This window comes from Zootoca vivipara, chromosome 1, assembly GCF_965207765.1.
Source record: "Zootoca vivipara chromosome 1, rZooViv2.hap1.1, whole genome shotgun sequence".
Classification (NCBI taxonomy): domain Eukaryota; kingdom Metazoa; phylum Chordata; class Lepidosauria; order Squamata; family Lacertidae; genus Zootoca; species Zootoca vivipara.
Genome location: NC_142582.1, coordinates 76,865,943 through 76,884,889, shown reverse-complemented (window position 1 = coordinate 76,884,889; position 18,947 = coordinate 76,865,943). Strand labels below are relative to the sequence as shown.

At 41.3% G+C, this 18,947-nt stretch overlaps 1 protein-coding gene across 1 annotated transcript in view; it reads right to left on the bottom strand.

Moving 5' to 3' along the window:
• Positions 1-7,123: 7,123 nt before the first annotated feature.
• The window catches only part of NADSYN1 (NAD synthetase 1), a 34,278-nt gene continuing 22,454 nt past the window's right edge, over positions 7,124-18,947 (bottom strand). Inside the window, exons 15-21 of the mRNA XM_035117153.3 lie at positions 18,040-18,175; positions 17,253-17,359; positions 14,881-15,012; positions 14,069-14,138; positions 13,069-13,197; positions 11,841-12,017; positions 7,124-8,174 (exon numbers count right to left, since the gene is read on the bottom strand). Of these exons, the coding sequence (XP_034973044.2) occupies positions 8,121-8,174; positions 11,841-12,017; positions 13,069-13,197; positions 14,069-14,138; positions 14,881-15,012; positions 17,253-17,359; positions 18,040-18,175 (805 nt within the window). The 3' untranslated portion in view covers positions 7,124-8,120. The remainder of the gene's footprint in view (positions 8,175-11,840; positions 12,018-13,068; positions 13,198-14,068; positions 14,139-14,880; positions 15,013-17,252; positions 17,360-18,039; positions 18,176-18,947) is intronic.

The window sequence follows — 18,947 nt, the reverse complement described above, 5'->3', positions numbered from 1 at the left end:
GATAACTTACACAATAATTAGGCGGAGTTATAAAAAAAAAGTTTACTGCTGGCCATGGGTTATATTGTGGGACTTAGTGGTGGAGGTTTCTTCGTTCATTATGAAATAAGTTATAATGAGAAGTTACTGAGGAAGAGTTCAGCTACAGTTCAGATTAGGTAATGATTTGTATTTTTTTTTAACCCACACAAGAATAAAAATTCTCTTACACTGGTGGTCTGATAACCAAGTCAATATTTCATCAATGAAAAGTGGTTCTCTTGATAGTTGGGGATCTCTGCCCAGTATTTAGACTGTAATCTGCCTTTGAAAGGTAACAATGTTCAGTTACTGAGAGGGGACAGAGTACGGTTTTGAAGCAATCACAAGAGGTAAAGAGAGCTTGGAGTTTGGTGAAGTCAGAATCTGATGCAAGATTTAGTGGCTGTGCTGTCAGCTGCTGGAGTACCTGTTTGCTTTAAATATGCACAACTTGTACATTTTAAAATAAATATTACAAATATACTACCAAGTAGTGTCAACCCTGGAACTTCTTATAACTTTGGGGAACGCAGGTAATTTAGTATTTAATTATTTAATATTTTAAGGAACAGTTTTTCTGATGTAATCTAGATTTTGGCTTTTCCCCCCAAACATTTTGGTAACCAGATAATCTGCAGGAGGTTTGGTGTTTAACTCCAAGTACGGCACCATTCTGAAAACACCATTTGTGGGGCTTTTCTCAAACACCATTGTAGCCTAATGCCATTGTAGTCTAATAGCACACAACCACCCTATTTGAAACTCTGGAGATCTTATTGCATAGGGAAATGGCAGGAGGAGGAGGAGAGCAAAAGTCTCACTTGGGCTTTGTTTTGCACACACCATTACAGTGGTTCCTTGGTTTTAGAACAGCTTAGTTGGAAGTTGGAAGTAGGTGTTTTGGTTTGTGAAGTTTGCCTTGGAAGCTGAATATGTTCCGCTTCCTGTTGAGTGTGTTCCATTTGTAAATTGAGTCCCCCGCTGCTAATCAGAGGCTTCCTGTTGAGTCTGTCGGCTGTTGAGTCCCAAGCACCCACGCAACACAGAGGTGATATTTGGAGCTTTTGTTTTTGCTATTTTTTGTGATTTTGTTTGTGCGGCTCTTTCATTTTTTTGACTGTGACTTGTTCTTTGTTTTATGGGACTGACTTGTTTTTGTGGCTTGTGACTTCGTTTTTGTGACTTGTTTTTGTGACAGAGTTGAACCCAGTTCAGCTACTGATTGACTGATTGATTGATTGTGCGACTGCGGAAATGAATAAAAGCCCCCCATCCAAACAATGACTATCATCAGTGCACGTAAGAAAATAAATAAATTTTAATTTCTACCATCTACAATACTGTCTTATTTATTTTATAGTACAGTACATTGATTATTGCTTTCATTTTATGGATCAGTGGTCTCGTTAGGTAGTAAAATTCATGTTAAATTGCTGTTTTAGGGGTTGTTTAAAAGTCAGGAACGGATTAATCCATTTTGCATTACTTTCTATGGGAAAGCAAGCCTTGGGTTTGTAACGCTTTGGTTTTGGAACAGACTTCCGGAACGGATTAAGTTTGGGAATCAAGGTACCACTGAATAATTTGTGATGCATGTATGAAAGCCATTATGTAAATTCAGCTTCTCTGCCTCCACCTTTTAAAAAGTCTACTATCTCAAGAAGTAAATATTTATGTGTGTGTGTTAGAAAAAGGCTAATATTAGCCCTGAAAGGAGGAGGAATAAAAGAAATGGGACGAGGCATTATTACATAATAATAATAATAATAATAATAATAATAATAATAATAATAATAATTTATTATTTATACCCCACCCATCTGGCTGGGTTTCCCCAGCCACTCTGGGCGGCTTCCAACAGAAGAATAAAATAATCAATTAAAGATTAAAAGCCTCCCTAAACAGGGCTGCCTTCAGATGTCTTCTAAAAATCTGGTAGCTGTTTTTCTCTTTGACATCTGATGGGAGGGCGTTCCACAGGGCGGGCGCCACCACCGAGAAGGCCCTCTGCCTGGTGCCATATGCATTTTTAAGTCAACATGGGCTTAAAGAGACCAACATTATATTTGATGATTTGGCATGTGTATGGTGACGTTAGTTTTCAGCAAAGGAAGAAACAGTGGGATTTCTAATACTGCTTGGGTGTGGCTGACAGAAGCAGGTGTTGCGAGGTTTGTGAAAAATCATGTCCTTTAAAAGTGATTATGCGTATCTCCCAGCAGGGCAGTCAGGTTAATCTGCTGCAGCAAAGCCAACAAAGTCTTGTGGTATTTTAAAGACTTAACAGCTTTACATGTATCTTTATTGGGCCATCCTCATAAAATACATTTGTTGACTGAAAAAAATAGCCTTTGTTAAACAATTATTGCCTCATCTGAGACCAGGAGAACAGACCAGGTATCACTTTAGCTGATAGGAAGAATAAACAGCTCTCTACTACAAAAGCAGTAGCAAGCAACTAATTGGACTGCCCAAAAATAGATTATCAGGAGAACGTTATGTTCCTTCTTTATCTTGGAAGACACACAGTGAGGACATTAACAAAACACTAAACTTCTGCCTCTGAATTCTTCTGATAGTGTATGTCTATAGAAGCCTTTGCAAGAGAACAAAAAAGGGAGACACACACAGAGAGACTATCTAAGTCAGGTGGGGAACCTATGGCCCTGTGTTGTTGAACTCTAGTTCCCATCTCCTCCAGCCAGCATGGCCCAGGGGTCAGGGATGATGGGAGTTGTAGTTTAGCAACTTCTGGAGGGCCACAGGTTTGCCAGCCCCAAGGCTGGCACAAGACTTCAGGTGGTCCTTGGTATGGCACTTCCCATAAAATGACCGGGCTATACTTCAGGGAAAGGCTTCTTTAGTAGCAGGTAACCTGCTTTTTCACTTTTGCAAGCCTCTAGTTACACGAAGCAGCTCTCAAGCTGCAGGATCATTAAAAAAAAAAAAGATCAGGTTCAGAGGCTGGTTCTTAATTGCTGACCCTTCAAAGGGGATAAGTAAAATCTTATTTACTCATTCCTAATCCTTTGTGTCTGAAAACAATTAGAATTAAAGTAAGAGCCAAGTGCACATAAGGACTCACCACATGGATATTGTTGCTCTCCCGCAGCTCAGCCACTCTTTCCACACAGCAAGCCATTCAGAGGACGGATTAGGCAGGAGATTTTGCCTACCTACAGCACCAAAAGAAACTCTCTTTCACTTATGGTCTGGGACAGAATCCTTCCATCTATACTGCACACTGCTGCATGCAAATAGGCTGCAAAGAACCAGACACTAGTGGGAGTGATTTAAAATGTCTTGTGTGGCCTATACTGTACACACTTACCAGAGTCAAGTCTATGGCACTTTTGAGGAGAAACGCACAGGATTTCATTGATAGTGGTCATTTTGTGTGACCACTAGATCTGTGGGTAACAGTATCACAGCTAGGGTACCTGCAAGATATAAATTCCGGTATGCATTGGTCTGGCCCTTATTAGACAATTCCTCACACAGCGCAGAGTTAAACTGTGGAACTCCCTCCCTCAGGAGGCACTGGGTGGCTTTAAAAGAGGATTATACAAATTCATGGAGGTAGGGCTATAAATGGCTACCACCCATGGTGACTATACTCTGCCTCCACAGCTGGAGACAGCAATGCTTCTGAATACCAGTTGCTGCAAACCACAATCTGGTTCCCCACAGGCATCTGGTCAACTGCTGTGAGAACAGAATGCCATACCCTCCAACATTTCTCTAATGAAAATAGGGACGTCCCATTCCAAAATGATAATTTGACTATATATACCCCACGCGTCTTACTGGGTTGCCCCAGCCACTCTAGGCAGCTTCCAACACACATAAAAACATAATAAAACATTAAACATTAAATAAAACCCTTCCTGATACAGGATTGCCTTCAGACAGCTCGGGGGTCGGATAACTCCATACCCTCCAACATTTCTCCAATGAAAATAGGGACATCCTAAGGAAAAGTGGGATATTCTGGGTTCGAATCAGAAGCCGGGACGGCTTCTCTAAATTAGGGGTGTCCTTGGAAAATAGGGGCACTTGGAGGGTCTGGAATGCTAAATTAGATGAATCATTGGCCTGATCCAGCAAGCTCTTCTTATGATATTCTTTTCTTCTAGAAGGCATAAGATTATTCTTAAGATGTTTATCATAGAATACATCTTTTTAAGCCTCTCAGGATCTCTCGCTATTTCTGTTCAGCAACCATATCTCTCAAACACATTGCCCCCACCCCCCAAAACTGTGGTTTGCCATTTCATGAGGGCTTTGAACTCTTGTAATCTAGCATTGCAGCATACATCACCCTAATCTAAAATACACAAACACTTGCAGTGAGACTGTCTCAGCTATTACATGAGGATGGAACAGTGGGGTGTTCACACCAGATCACGGCTAGTACAGGTACCACATTAACGAGAAATGTGTTTGCTTCAGTGTTCACTAGCTGATAAATTAAGGCCTAGATCCAGCCCCTCTCCAAGTTCTCTCTCTCACCCTCTGCGTAGCTCCTACCTAATCCCATGCCCCCATTATGTACATCAGCCACTTCTTCCTCCTAAGCAGAGACAAAGGCAGAATGCACTTAAATCCTTTCTCCTACCACTGCAGGAACAGAGAAAGGCATCTCTTTACCCAAAAGGCTATTTCCCCAGTCCACAAACGTATGAGATGAGCAAACCAAAATAGCTTCCCAGTTGCCACAAGGCTTATTGTTTTTTGTTCAGCCAAAAACTCTTTTGCTCATGCCAAGACATAAGAAAATGGCAGTGAGGCACTGAAGTAAATGAAGTTCGTGCCTCTGTTTCTGTTCACAATGGGGGGAAAGAGGGTTAAAGAGCTTTTTTGCCTATGTCTCAGCTCATACATATGGGCCAACATTGCTGGCTAGTCTACCCTTATTCAGCTAAAAAATATAGCCCTCGTTAAAAATTAGTTGGCCTGCAGCCCCTAAAAAGAAAAAAAAATCAAGAGAGACTATTTCATTCCCCTTTCCTATAATTTTGGCCACACACTTGCAAGACACAGATGACACTGTGAACCTTAGTGCAAATAAGCTAAAAACAGTGAGGGAGAGCCAAGAGGAAAGACTTATGGAACTTTTAAAAGAATCTCGCTTTATATGAATCATAAGTGTCTCAGAAAGCAACGTATTTTTTAAAAATGTAATGAGGTCAATTCCAGGAAGACAGCATAGCCAAACAATGGTGTCATATGACCACCTTATGACTTACAGTCTGTGTAAGTGACCGTGGAAATTTTGGTGGGAATACTTGGTCACATTCTCCTGAAGCAAACATTTCACACATCTGGGCTATTCTTAAACATAAAAGACCCATTTCACTTTTTTTCCCTTCATAGTTCTGGCACATCACCTCTTAAACATTTTAGACATGTTTTTTATTTGATGAAGACCAAAAAGCAAATGAATACGAATGACTGCTTCCATATCCCAGCTCTCTAGGCATTAAATGTGGAAGAAGCAGAGACAAAAGCCCTTGCCAGGTATGTGTGCCACATACAAGGGTGCCTGGCCAATTTGAGCATCACAGGCTCTGCACAGCAGTTGCTAAAATCTGTTTCCCTGTGGCAGGTCTGGCATTTAAAGCCCTGTTACACCTCTGTAACATCAGTCCCCAAGAATTTGAAAATGCCCTTCTCATGTGTTAGCCTAATACGCACATGGACCAATGTCACTCACACCATTAAGTGTGACCCTGGGGAGAAGCTGTTTGGAAGCCATCCCAATAAGGCCTGCAGCATTTTAATGGGCCAACTTATGAGTGTTCCTATGTGGAGTTACTTAAAGCATGGGAGGGAGAGTATTATGAGATACAGGAACCGCAAAGCTTTTCAGACATTCCAAACCTGTCTCCTCCTGTCAAAGTAACTCCAGTGTCTTAAAAAAAAAAGTGTGGCAAATAGGCAAGTATGGAGCGTGATGGTTTGGAAACCATAGATTAGCTTCTACACAATTCTACAAGGGACAAGAAGACCATTCAGGGTGAGAATGGGCAACCTTGAAAAGCCGGAGTTTAGTTTAAATGCGAGCTTTGTTATTCATCATCTCTTTCCTGTTTATGTACATATTATGAACAAACAGACAAACTCTATACCATGATCTCTCAGTGGGTTTTGAAAGGCTTTTCGAGTCTCCAAGCTCCCCACTCCTACTGTGAGAACTAGGCTCTTTTCTAAATCTTCAGTTGTTCCACACTCTTGCCCTGTTTCCTGTGTGTGGGGAGACTTGCACAACCATATTCTGCCAACACAGAAGTTTACTTAAGCACAAAGACTCTTACTGGATCTCACACACACACACACAGCCTATTGGTAAGCAAAACCTTCTACATAAATTCTCTTGAATACAGTACTCCAATAACAAATCGTTTTTCTTCAGAATCTGGCCGTCCAGTCTACAGTCCCTGGTGTTCATTCATAAATAAGGCCATAAATTTAATTCATACCCACTGTGGAGAGACTTTCCTTTTGTCTCCAAAGCATATGTTGTTTTCTTGCATGCTATATGGTGTTCTAAAGCCTAGTTCTTACAGAGGTGAGTCTGGTGAACCAATTTTTAGTGGAAATGAAAAGCTAAGGGACAGAATAGGGTAGGCAGATGGTTGGAGTAGGTGGGGAAGAGAGATATGGTTGTGCTGGCAGCCAGAGATGAAGCACCTGGGGGCCAAATCAAGCCACCAGACCTGTCACTAAAAGGCAATAACTTATATGGTAGCCTCTAAGTACTACTTAAAATTCATCAGAGATAAGCACTGTAACATAAAAATGGAGGCAGATGGGAACTACCCTAGGTAGCAATGCAAAAATGAAATGCAAGGGCAAGCTCTCAAGGGTTTTAATGTTTAAATAAATTATTAAATATCAAAAGTGCCAAGCAAAGAACCCAGAAGTCCCTGTTTAGGCCATTCTGACGTCAGCAGGATTATATCCGTGTTTAAAGTTAATCACATACTCTACCACCAGGCTTAATCAGGGCCTTTATTTGCTGTCCTAGCCACCAGACCAGAGCAGTTAAACCTATGTAAATAACAAAAAAATATGAAAAATAAAAACAGAGCCAATTAGATTCATTAAAATGTGAATTTATTACACAGTAAAATGAAAAAAAATCATTTTTCACGTCCACATGTGCCAGTGACTGTAAAATTTTATGATTTCAGTTCAACAAGTTAAAAGAGAAAAATCATATGCAGACTGTTCATTAGAGGAGCAAATATTTTCCCAAACTAAAGATTGAGTTGCTATGACTGGTGTTGGTCATATTAATTATTTCCATATATTCCAATGGTTTCCAAGTATTGAACATTTTATGTTTCATCCAAAACCTCAGACACAGCTACTACTCGTGTTCTAAAAGTTGCCACCCCAGCCAGAACACTGCAATAAATCCAGGCAAGTTAAATGGCCAAATCATATTATATGACCTGTAAGTAACCAAAGTTTTGGAACAGTCGTCCAAGATGTTGTTGATCCATCTTAAATCTTTAATGTATACAAAAAGTGCAACTGAATTATTACTTTGTTGGTCTTAATTCTGCACATGTTACTGATTATAGTGAAGAGTCTGACCAACTTTAGAATTCGTAAACTTGGCGCTTCTATAATCTCACAGGTCCATGACAGCAAGAGCAATTTCTTAGAAAATTGACCGATTCAATTCAATTCTGCAATTTAATTCTGCGTCAGTGCTTTTTCTTCTTTTCTGTTTAAACGTTGAGTTTAATTTATTTTTGGTGATTGTTGATTTTTCTATTTAAAAAAAGCTATTTGATTTAAAAAACAGCTGAGATTGTCTCATGTCAAACTGTGGAGAGGGATGATTCAAAACAAGGACTAAAATGTCCTTCATAAATACATAATCAGAAACCAAGAAAACATACTAAACTGTGTAATTGGAACCATTTTATAATCATAACCATACTTTATGTGTTTAGTTTTGATTGTTTACTGCTGTTGATATTACAGCAACATAAATCAGTAACATGATCAAAAATAATGATGATGATAATTCAGGGAACTTGCAGAACTTCTGATCTTCATAATATCAACAAGAGTGAGAGGAATCAAGCCACATCTTCAAGCTTGGAGTTCACTTCCTTAGATTCTACTTTTGAAACCTGTAAATCAGAAGTTCAAGCAACCATTTAATCTTTCATCAAGATCCAGGCAGGAAAAAACTCCAGTTAAGAGCTGAAGTCTATGTTATGCACAAATAACTGCATCAACTCCCCAACCCTTGTGGCCTTTTCTTCCAAGAAAAAGTGGAACAGAATCAGCAGGTGGGCTTCTTAGCCCTTCCAGTCCATGACTTCTCTACATTGTCTCCTGAAAGCTTGTCACCTAACACACTTTGCTTGGAAGACAAACATACTTCAACCTTCAGTTTAAAGCAGGGAACCTGGAATATCTCCCAACAAACAGATCTGCTTGTGGGAAAAATATCACACCCAGTTTTCCAAGCAGCAGGGGAACAATTTGAGAAGCACAGAAATGACTTTGTGAGTCAATGGACCCAGTATGCCATTCCAAATGGCAGACTGGGGTGCTTCCTTGTGAGCAGAACTACTGGTAGAGAAGGCAAGCAAGCACCCCAGGCTGTTTGCTGTAACAGGCTGTGGCAATTCCTCTTGTGTGAAAATAGCTTAACTCATATCGCACAAGCTCTGCCCTGTCTGTTCTCACCAAGGGACACTAAACACCATATAACACCGGTCCTGAAAGACCTACATTGGCTCCCAGTATGTTTCTGAGCACAATTCAAAGTGTTGGTGCTGACCTTTAAAGCCCTAAACGGCCTTAACCCTGTATACTTGAAGGAGCATCTCCACCCCCATCGTTCAGCCCGGACATTGAGGTCCAGCTCCAAGGGCCTTCTGGCAGTTCCCTCCCTGCAAGAAGTGAGGTTACAGGGAACCAGACAGAGGGCCTTCTCGGTAGTGGCGCTCGCCCTGTGGAACGCCCTCCCATCAGATGTAAAGGAAATGAGAACAACTACCTGACTTTTAGAAGACATCTGAAGGCAGCCCTGTTTAGGGAAGTTTTTAATGTTTGATGTTTTATGGTGTTTTTAATATTCTTTTGGGAGCTGCCCAGAGTGGCTGGGGAAAAGCACCCAGGTGGGCAGGGTATAAATAATTGTTGTTATTGTTGTTGTTGTTGTTGTTGTTGTTGTTGTTGTTGTTGTTGTTGTTGTTGTTGTTGTTGTTGTTAAACACCTTTCTCCTCCCCAACTGCCATAATGTTCACTATACATGCCCCCTCATCATGATGAGCATGTTCCCAACGAGCCACAGTTTCCGCACTAAAAGGGTACTTCCTTTCAACATTTCATAGGGCTGTAGTGGCGACACATACTGGTGCTCATAGTGGTAGGAAATGGACTAGCATTCAGGATCTGAGCAGCTGAAATTGAAATTGCGTCTCCCTCTCTCCTGCCCAGCACAGTTACATCCCTTAAAGCAGGCATCCCCAAACTTCGCCCCTCCAGATGTTTTGGACTACAATTCCTATCATGCCTGACCACTGGTCCTGTTAGCTAGGGATCATGGGAGTTGTAGGCCAAAACATCTGGAGGGCCACAGTTTGGGGATGCCTGCCTTAAAGTCCCTCCATGGCTCTGATGGGAAGAGAGCAGAGCAGTCCTTCTACTCCCAAGGACCATGAGAGAGGCCTAGAAATGGCTTGGTGTGAAAACGTGCACCTCACTCACACCAACAATTCAACTCCGTGCCAGTTGCGGCCTTAGAAGGGACACTGGCAGGGAAGTAGCCGGGAGTGAAAAGGGAAATACCAAGAGTTGCAGGGGTCTGCAAATGCATGGAATGTGGCTTTAGCTTTAGCCCCAGAAACTAGCTGAGTGAGTGGGGCAGGGAATATGAAGAGGGATACTGGGCCTGCAACACAAATCATTCTGGTGTTCTGTCATGGATGCTTTAGCTGAGATTTTTGCATTGCAGGGGGCTGGACTAATGTCCCTTGGGATCCCTTCCTACTCTACAATTCTAGCCTCCTGAATACATGAGATATTAGGAATGTCATCCTTCCTGACAATTCAAACTGCTTAAGTTAAGCAATCCGGCTGCCAGCATAACACTTGTGTGCAGTCCAAGCTCCACATAAGGCTGCAAGACCTGGCAATATTGCCTAGGCATCTGGCAAAGGCTAATGACTACACCAATATACCGGGTAATTAGATACTTAAGCCCCGATTAATCATGCCCATAAATTATTACAGGCACAGAAAGATTTTAAAAATATGACCCTGCAATAACATCCAAACGAGCTCTAATTGAAGCTAGTAAGGTTTTCTACCCCTTTTGACTTCAATGAGACTGGGTCAGGTCTATGTTGTGGAAAAAATGATGGAAAAACAATACAACGCTTTAAAAAAAGAGAAAAGAAGCAGGGACCACATGGCATCTTTTATCTTGCGTTTCCAGGAAGTCAGATACTATTACAGCATGTCTGGCATTTCAGGGAGGTGGGAACTAGCATTTTATTGCATGCATAAACATACTATTAAAGGCAACCAAGGTGTAAAAATCTTTGGCAGGGAAAATGTGAAGGTGTTAACATTCCTCTGTCCAGCAAAAGAAAATACATTAAAATAATGTTACGGCTGTGACTGAAGACCACAAGCAAGTCATAATTATGATGCCTGCTTGATCTTTTCCATACCTTCCAGTACCTTGTCTTGGAACAGAACCATATCCAGGTCTAAAACTCCACAGATCAGGCTGAATGCTGCTACGAACCTAATGAACCTTGCTTTGGGCAAGAAAGCCAGTTCAAGCCCCACAAAAGCTTATTATTATTATTATTTTTTAAATCAATGCCATGGCTGGGGTAAGCTCACATTTATCCAGGTGTGAGTAATATTATTGCAAAAGACAGAGGCAAAGAGGGAACATGGCCTTGAATGGCCACCACATTCATGACAGCTAAATTCAGGAGGGAGCCTAAGCTTTGCAAGACACATGTCTTCTCCCCACTCGTGTACCCAAAATTGAAGCCCACATGAAGCTATCCATTCTGCCTGTATTGGAGGGGATGGACAATGGCTCAGAACCTTCCTCACCCAATGGTCCCCGCAAAAGAAAAGCAAGTTAGGAAATGGGTTTGGGACCCCTTAAAAGAGGTAGTTTTGACATCCACAAATATCAACCTTTGCTCCGAAAGCTAGATGGTTGTAAACAAATCCCATTACTAGTGTAGGCTTGAACAGGACTGAGGAATCTGGACTACAACCCACACCCACACCCTTTATCCCTGGCCACACTGTCTGGGGCTGATGGGAGCTGGAGGGCCACATGTTTTCCACCTCTGAGCTAAACTGTTGTGCATGGACCCAATAAACCCAGATTCCAATCCCTGCTTGGCTATGAAGTTTGATGGCAACCTCTGCCATGCTGACCAACCTAAAGAGGAAGGGTGCCTATAGATGCACAAAAGAATAGCTCATACATTAAATGAACTTCTGCATGCTTATAAAGGTCTCCATAACACTTAACTACTTTAATATTTTGACATCCATTTCTATAGAATATTTTAGCTCCTTGTAATGGCCATTGTTTTCTCTCTACTGGAGATGTACATTACTAACCACACTTCCATTATACATATACTGAGCATATTATGCATCATCATGAAGTCAACTCCCATCATCCTTAGCTATGGACTAGGCCTAGGGGGTAATGGAAGTTGCAGTTCAGCGACATCTGGAGGGTCAATTGTTCCCCGGACTCGGGCTGTGATGTTAAAATAAAGAACAGGCTCCCACTTACCTGTTCATCTATGCACCTGAATTGCCAGGACCAGGCGGTATTATAAAGAAAGGGCCTCAGATCAAATCGGTTGTCATCAGGGCCATAGTCTGCAGCATGGTAGGATGGGGTGAGAATTGTCATTTTGTGTCGATTGATAGAATACATTCGGAAGAAATGCTTAACCTTGGACGCCACCTGGTGTACAACACACAGAATTTCAGGATAAAACAACCTGAAGGTGCTTCACAACCAGAATCAGAATCCCAGATGAGAAAAGGGCTCTTAAAAGACGCATCTTTTTAGTATAGCATACAAGAGAATGAGAGTACATATCAGAATACATCTCAGAACGTACTGATACCAAGCTTCCTCAATGCTGACTTGGCAAGATGTCTGAATTACGCCACTGCATCTCTCAGGGTTGAATTGATATCTCACCTAATATATTCTTGGTCAAATTTTAACAATCTATAAAGTTCTTAAGCCTCAGTATCTGAGTTGAAGAACTTGCCAATGACGTGTGCATAAAAAATGGACTCTGTCCAAAATGGTGGCCAAATTCTGTCTGGCACACAGAAAAAGAGAAAGTCTCCAACTCACTCCCAAATTCCCATAATGCACCAATCTCGGGCCAATTAATTTATAAAATTGTCTTCCTCCAAATCCTCATCAACCTCCTTTCTTCTGAATATATATATCACTCAAATAGGGATGGACACATCAGTCTATTTCCCGCCTGTGTCAATTTCACATATATATTTATAAATCAGTTCTATTCTGTTTCCATAATGATCTGCTATTAAACAAATTTTTTTACAAGGAATGTATTTAAATATGCAATAAAATGCAACTGTAAATATGTATTTTATCTCAACATACACATTTCAAAATACATTACATCATAAAATATGCATTTTTAAATGCATTGTGGTATGTTTGAGCTTAGAACAGTATCAAAAAAATTCGAGAAATGCAACATCTGAAGGATAATTATATTCTAATCAATGTATTAGTCTGGAAGGTGAGAATTAGTTCCTGCATTTGCTTAAAAATGCAGACCAAGTCCTTCTGCCATTAAGCTTTTCCTGCAGCTATCAATTTCATTGCTGCAGCCTTTGAACACCATGCCCAACATTAGCACCCTGCCTGCAAAATATCATGCCACTCATCTCCGCAGCATCCGAACTACCAAATCTCACGCCCCACTATGTCTGTGTTTGCGCCATGGGGCAAGGGTTCTCTTTACCTCTCTTGGAGTGCAAATCTCTTTCCACATTGTGATTAGCTTGCAAAACATAGTGTACGGTCCAGACTTGGCTATTTTCCTTAGTTTGCCATATACAGAGAGTTCAGCATATGTCATCCCCATGTCTTTCTGAAATCACATAGATTAAGATAAAAACCATGAATTCCTAAGGAGCCACCATCAACCAAATCAGACCCATGGTACATGTAGCCCAGTTATCATCTGTTCTGAGGCTCGGAAAAGAGACCTTTCTTTATACACAGCAGAAGAAAAAGCAATTTGAATGCTCCTTCACATACAGAAGCAACTCTTTTCAATTAAAAAAAATAGCAAAGCAGAAAGAATTATTCCCATCCAGCCAACATTTGGCTTCACTGGATGTCAACAAATTTCACTTTCTCCACTTTCTCCATAGCACGCCTAATTTTCCTATCATGTCACCTCTTGCTCACCTTTTCTCTAAACTAAAAATCCCCCAATTCTGCAACTTTCCCTCATAGGGGAGTCGCTGCATCCCTTTGATAATTTTGGCTGCTTTTTTCCAAATTTTTTCCAACCCTACAATATCCTTTCTGAGGTGAGGCGACCAGAATTGTACATTTCTGAAGGAGTTGTGCTATAAATTTGTATGATGGCACTGTGATATTGGCAGTTTTCTTTTCAACTCCTTTTCTACTGATCCAGAGCATGGAATTTCCTCTTTTCACAGCTGCCACAAACTAACTCAGGGTGGTCCGAGCTGTCAGACTAAGCCTTCCCGGCTGCGCAGAAGCTTCCCTCACTGACATTATGTCCAATACATGATATTATAATTGAGATGCCTTATTGGTTTGCTGGAGAAATAATTGCAGGAAAAGATGTGATGTTTTCACATTTGCTTTGATTTTTTTGTGCTGCATAAGTCACAAAACCAACACATAATGTAATCAGGAACATTAAACAAACAAAAAACAGCTACACATCAGGCTTCCAAAGGGTTTTTGTAGTCGCTGTCCTTTACCTCATCTAATTGAGTGACCTCTCCTTTTTTCAGGGGCTCCAACTCTGCTGTTGATGGTGCAGACACAACACTGAAAAAGAAGAAGAATCCAGCCAGATTAGTTTTTTGGTCTCCTTTAAAGAATTAGCTCTTCTTGCAAGGGGGAAGCTTATTCACATCAAGGACTCAACTGTGTTCCCCTTTCCCCAGAACAAATATCAAGGGGGGAGATATGACTTTCCAAGGACAGGTTTAAGTGTGAAGTTAAGGAAGATCTTAAATCTTCTGTAAAGACTGTTGGTTTGAAACAAAGTGCTGTGCCTTTCAAAAGTAACCACTAAGTTATAACCCCCTTCAAGTGTAAATAAATAAAGTTCAAGTTTTGTTGTAAAAGTGCCTCAACCTTACTTAGGTCCTCTCAGTTACATAAAAATGTCTGCTGTGGGAATACAAAGAGGGATTTATCCAATAAAACTTATTACCCAGCACCTATTTTAAGTGTGGGTGTCTGTCACATGCACTTCCCACTATTATCTCCTTTGCGGTGTTGTTTTTACTGAATGGCAAGCATACATAAATTGTCAATCAATGTCAAGATGATGGAATACAGTTGGCCTCAGGAAACTGTTTCCCATTGGTCAAGGAAGCTGTCAAATACAATCGTTCTTTAGGGTGTTTCTTGCTGGCATTCAAAACCGGATTGAAATTTACATAGTCAAAAGTGCTAACTGGGGTCAGACTTCAATCATACTAACATGCAACCATCACAGGAGAGGATGTGGTGTCAAGAGTGTAGTCCAGTTCAAAGGAAAGCCTATCACTGCACGTCTTACCTTCTGAGAGACGTTAGGTGAAAATTATTGATGCAATACTGGATAAAGCTGAGTAAGTCTGTCTTCCTAATTCCACCAATAGGGTTGATATCAGCACTGGAACAGTCATACTTTGTGAAATATCCACGAAGGCTGACAGACAGAACACAAGTATTTTTACTTTGCATTTAATCCAGAAAGGAAGAGAGAGGAAAAGTTCCAGATTCTTTCACACAGTCATGCAGCAGTATAAGCATTTTAATGGTTGTGTTCAACTAATGTTAATCCAGAGTAGACCCACTGAAACTAATGACCATGACTGTCTGAACAACTCCTTTCTTTGAAATTTCCACAGAAGGAGAATCTATTACAGTAGTTGCTTCAGACAAAAACATGAGAAACCTCAGTATTCCTGCAATGACCCACTTCCCACTTCTGGTCAGCCCTGAACAGCTAGATGTTGTGTCATCATGGTGAGTAATAGTTGACAGATATTACATAACTCCCTTTCATGGATCACTGCCTTGTCGTGGCAAAGGGGCTTGAACAACTCAGAGAAGCTATGAGCTATGCCGTGCAGGGACACCCAAGATGGACAGGTCATAGTGGAGAGTTTTGACTAAACGTGATCCACCTGGAGAAGGAACTGGCAAGCCACTCCAGCATCCCTTCCAAGAAAACTCCATGGACAAAGACAACAGAGTACAATTGCACTCATTTCACATGCTAGCAAGGTTATGCTTAAAATTCTACAAGGCAGGCTTAAACAGTATGTGGACCGAGAACTCCCAGAAGTGCAAGCCGGGTTTCGAAGGGGCAGAGGAACCAGAGACCATGCGCTGGATTATGGAGAAAGCTAGAGAGTTCCAGAAAAACATCTACTTCTGCTTCATCGACTACGCAAAAGCATTTGACTGTGTCAACCACAGCAAACTATGGCAAGTTCTTAAGAGAATGGGAGTGCCTGATCGCCTCATCTGTCTCCTGAGAAATCTCTATGTGGGACAAGAAGCTACAGTTAGAACTGGATATGGAACAACTGATTGGTTCAAAATTGGGAAAGGAGTACGACAAGGCTGTATATTGTCTCCCTGCTTATTTAACTTATATGCAGAATTCATCATGTGAAAGGCTGAACTGGATGAATCCCAAGCCGGAATTAAGATTGCCAGAAGAAATATCAACAACCTCAGATATGCTGATGACACAACCTTGATGGCAGAAAGTGAGGAGGAATTAAAGAACCTTTTAATGAGGGTGAAAGAGGAGAGCGCAAAATATGGTCTGAAGCTCAACATAAAAAAAACAAACACCAAGATCATGGCCACTGGTCCCATCACCTCCTGGCAAATAGAAGAGGAAGAAATGGAGGCAGTGAGAGATTTTACTTTCTTGGGTTCCATGATCACTGCAGATGGTGACAGCAGTCACAAAATTAAAAGACGCCTGTTTCTTGGGAGAAAAGCATTGACAAACCTAGACAGCATCTTAAAAAGCAGAGACATCACCTTGCCGACAAAGGTCCGTATAGTTAAAGCTATGGTTTTCCCAGTAGTGATGTATGGAAGTGAGAGCTGGACCATAAAGAAGGCTGATCGCCGAAGAATTGATGCTTTTGAATTATGGTGCTGGAGGAGACTCTTGAGAGTCCCATGGACTGCAAGAAGATCAAACCTATCCATTCTGAAGGAAATCAGCCCTGAGTGCTCACTGGAAGGACAGATCATGAAGCTGAGGCTCCAATACTTTGGCCACCTCATGAGAAGAGAAGACTCCCTGGGAAAGACCCTGATGTTGGGAAAGATGGAGGGCACAAGGAGAAGGGGACAACAGATGGTTGGACAGTGTTCTCGAAGCTACGAACATGAGTCTGACCAAACTGTGGGAGGCAGTGGAAGACAGGAGTGCCTGGCGTGCTCTGGTCCATGGGGTCACGAAGAGCCGGACACGACTAAACAACATCATCACATAACTGAATTAATGGACTCTACTCATTATAGTTTGCCACCCATTTTTAATCAAGACACATTACGCAAACTGAGAAAGTAAAAGGTGTGTACTACGCACACAACTTTCTCAATCCACTCCTATATCCAATTAAACGCTTATGTATATGTTTTCAGTAACTGTTTAATGGATGTTAACAAAAGATAGAGAGAAAGCAGAAACAAAACCCACAAGCTGATTGTAGAAAACCAAAATGCTGAGCAGGTAAACAAAATGATTGCTGAGGCACCAAACTGGAATACAGAAGAAAACTGGACAGTTTTTTTTAGTTTTTTTGTTTTGTAACAAAACCCAAACCCATCAATGATATTTTTGTCTCTACCAGCATGTTAGATATCTAATGAAGTTATTTAGAGAGCTTCATTCCTAACCCCTAAGATGCACACCTTTCATCCACATTAGCTGTTCCAAGCACTAGCAGTCCACCAGGCATTCCACGACTCCATAGGCACAGCTGTGCAAACAGGTAGGCAAGTACCATTCTTATTCTGGCCTAAAAGTCAAATATAGAAAACCAGGTTTTAAGGAAGAAGGAATTCTCAAGTGGCAGGTCGTGGCAGCTCGATCAGTCTCAGCAAGAGGATATTAAGAACAGTATGGATTACATAAAGCCTGCGGACCACATTTCCTTCTGGGGAACCTTCTGGGGGCCACATGCCTGTGGTGGACAGAGGCCAAAGTCGGTGGGGCAGTGAATATCAGTAGGCTGGTGCTTACGCAGAAATTCATGCACCCCTTTCTATCCTCTATCTAGGCAAGCAAGAGGCACTATCAGAGTTCAAAGACACATTCCAACCAGGCAAAAACTCACAAGGACCTGCCTAAGGAGGATGTGTGGCCTGGGGAGAGTCTCAAGGGTCGGACAGAGAGGCCTGAAAGCCAGGCCTGAGGTTCCTGACAACAAAATAAGTGGGAGCAAGGTCAGTTATTAGAATGTTTAGTAAATTACTCTGCATTGTAAGAAGTGCAAGACAGCCAAGTCCTATTCCTAAGGACCATAGGCAATAGATGTTGCTAGCAAAGAAAGAGAACTAAAACTGCAAGATAGAGAAATTATATGGTGTCAGTCTAAAGCGAGAGAAATCTGACTTCAGCAGCTAGCTCTACCATACTCAGAAGAATCACCAAGTCCCCAGGAAATCAGTAGAAAAAAATAAATATAGATAAAATTACCTGCACATTTTGTAGGGCCAAATTTTCCCTGGCACTTCCTCCATGTACTTTATACTGGGGCAATCGTCCTGTTACGGCATTGAAAATGCTCCAAACAGCCTTCACAGCTCCATCTATGTTTATGTTTATATGATAACTGAGAGAAGAAACAAATACTTACCACCAAAGGAAAGCATTTTCTACCTCATCAAGACAAAATTCATAAGTTTGCTTTAACATATTTTACTGTCCAACAAGGATTAAAGGCTTGGAGCCAAATATAAGTTAACCTAAGGAAGTTCACAGAAGGAAAGTTTCCTGTCTCCTCATCTAACCTGCAGAGGCCCCTAAGAATCACGAAAAGCCTCTCTAAAAGGTGAACTGGGCACCAGAGGCTTCTGGGGGAAGAGATTCCTGTGCAAAACTAGGCTTGGTCCCAGGATGGCTTATTGAAGTTCACAGGAGGAACACTTTCCATCCCCACCTCCCATAACAATACCCTCCATCCTTCTACAATCTTCAAGACAACCCCCCAAACCTCCAGAGACACTTTGGGGGGCTCAGGCAACAGCTGTAGGAGAGAAGGCAACAATAAACTCTCATTTCATGAACTTCCTTAAATTAACTTAACTCAGGAACCAAGTCAAAGTTTGTCAGGTGTTTAACTCACTGAAGATACAAGTTAAAACTGAATGTCACAGAAGATACTTCTCTAGCCTTGCCAACCTTTACAAAAGTTAATGTGCTTCCCTCCCTTCCGCTGCCCAGTTCTTACTATTTACACTTCCTAAGTATTTGAGGCAGTCTAGTAAACAACCCCAAAGTGACTTGAATTTCTAAAATACACCAAGACAAAATATAATATTGAAAAACCAACAATACATAAAAAATATAAGCCAGAAGATTAAAATTAAAGCCAGAAATAATCT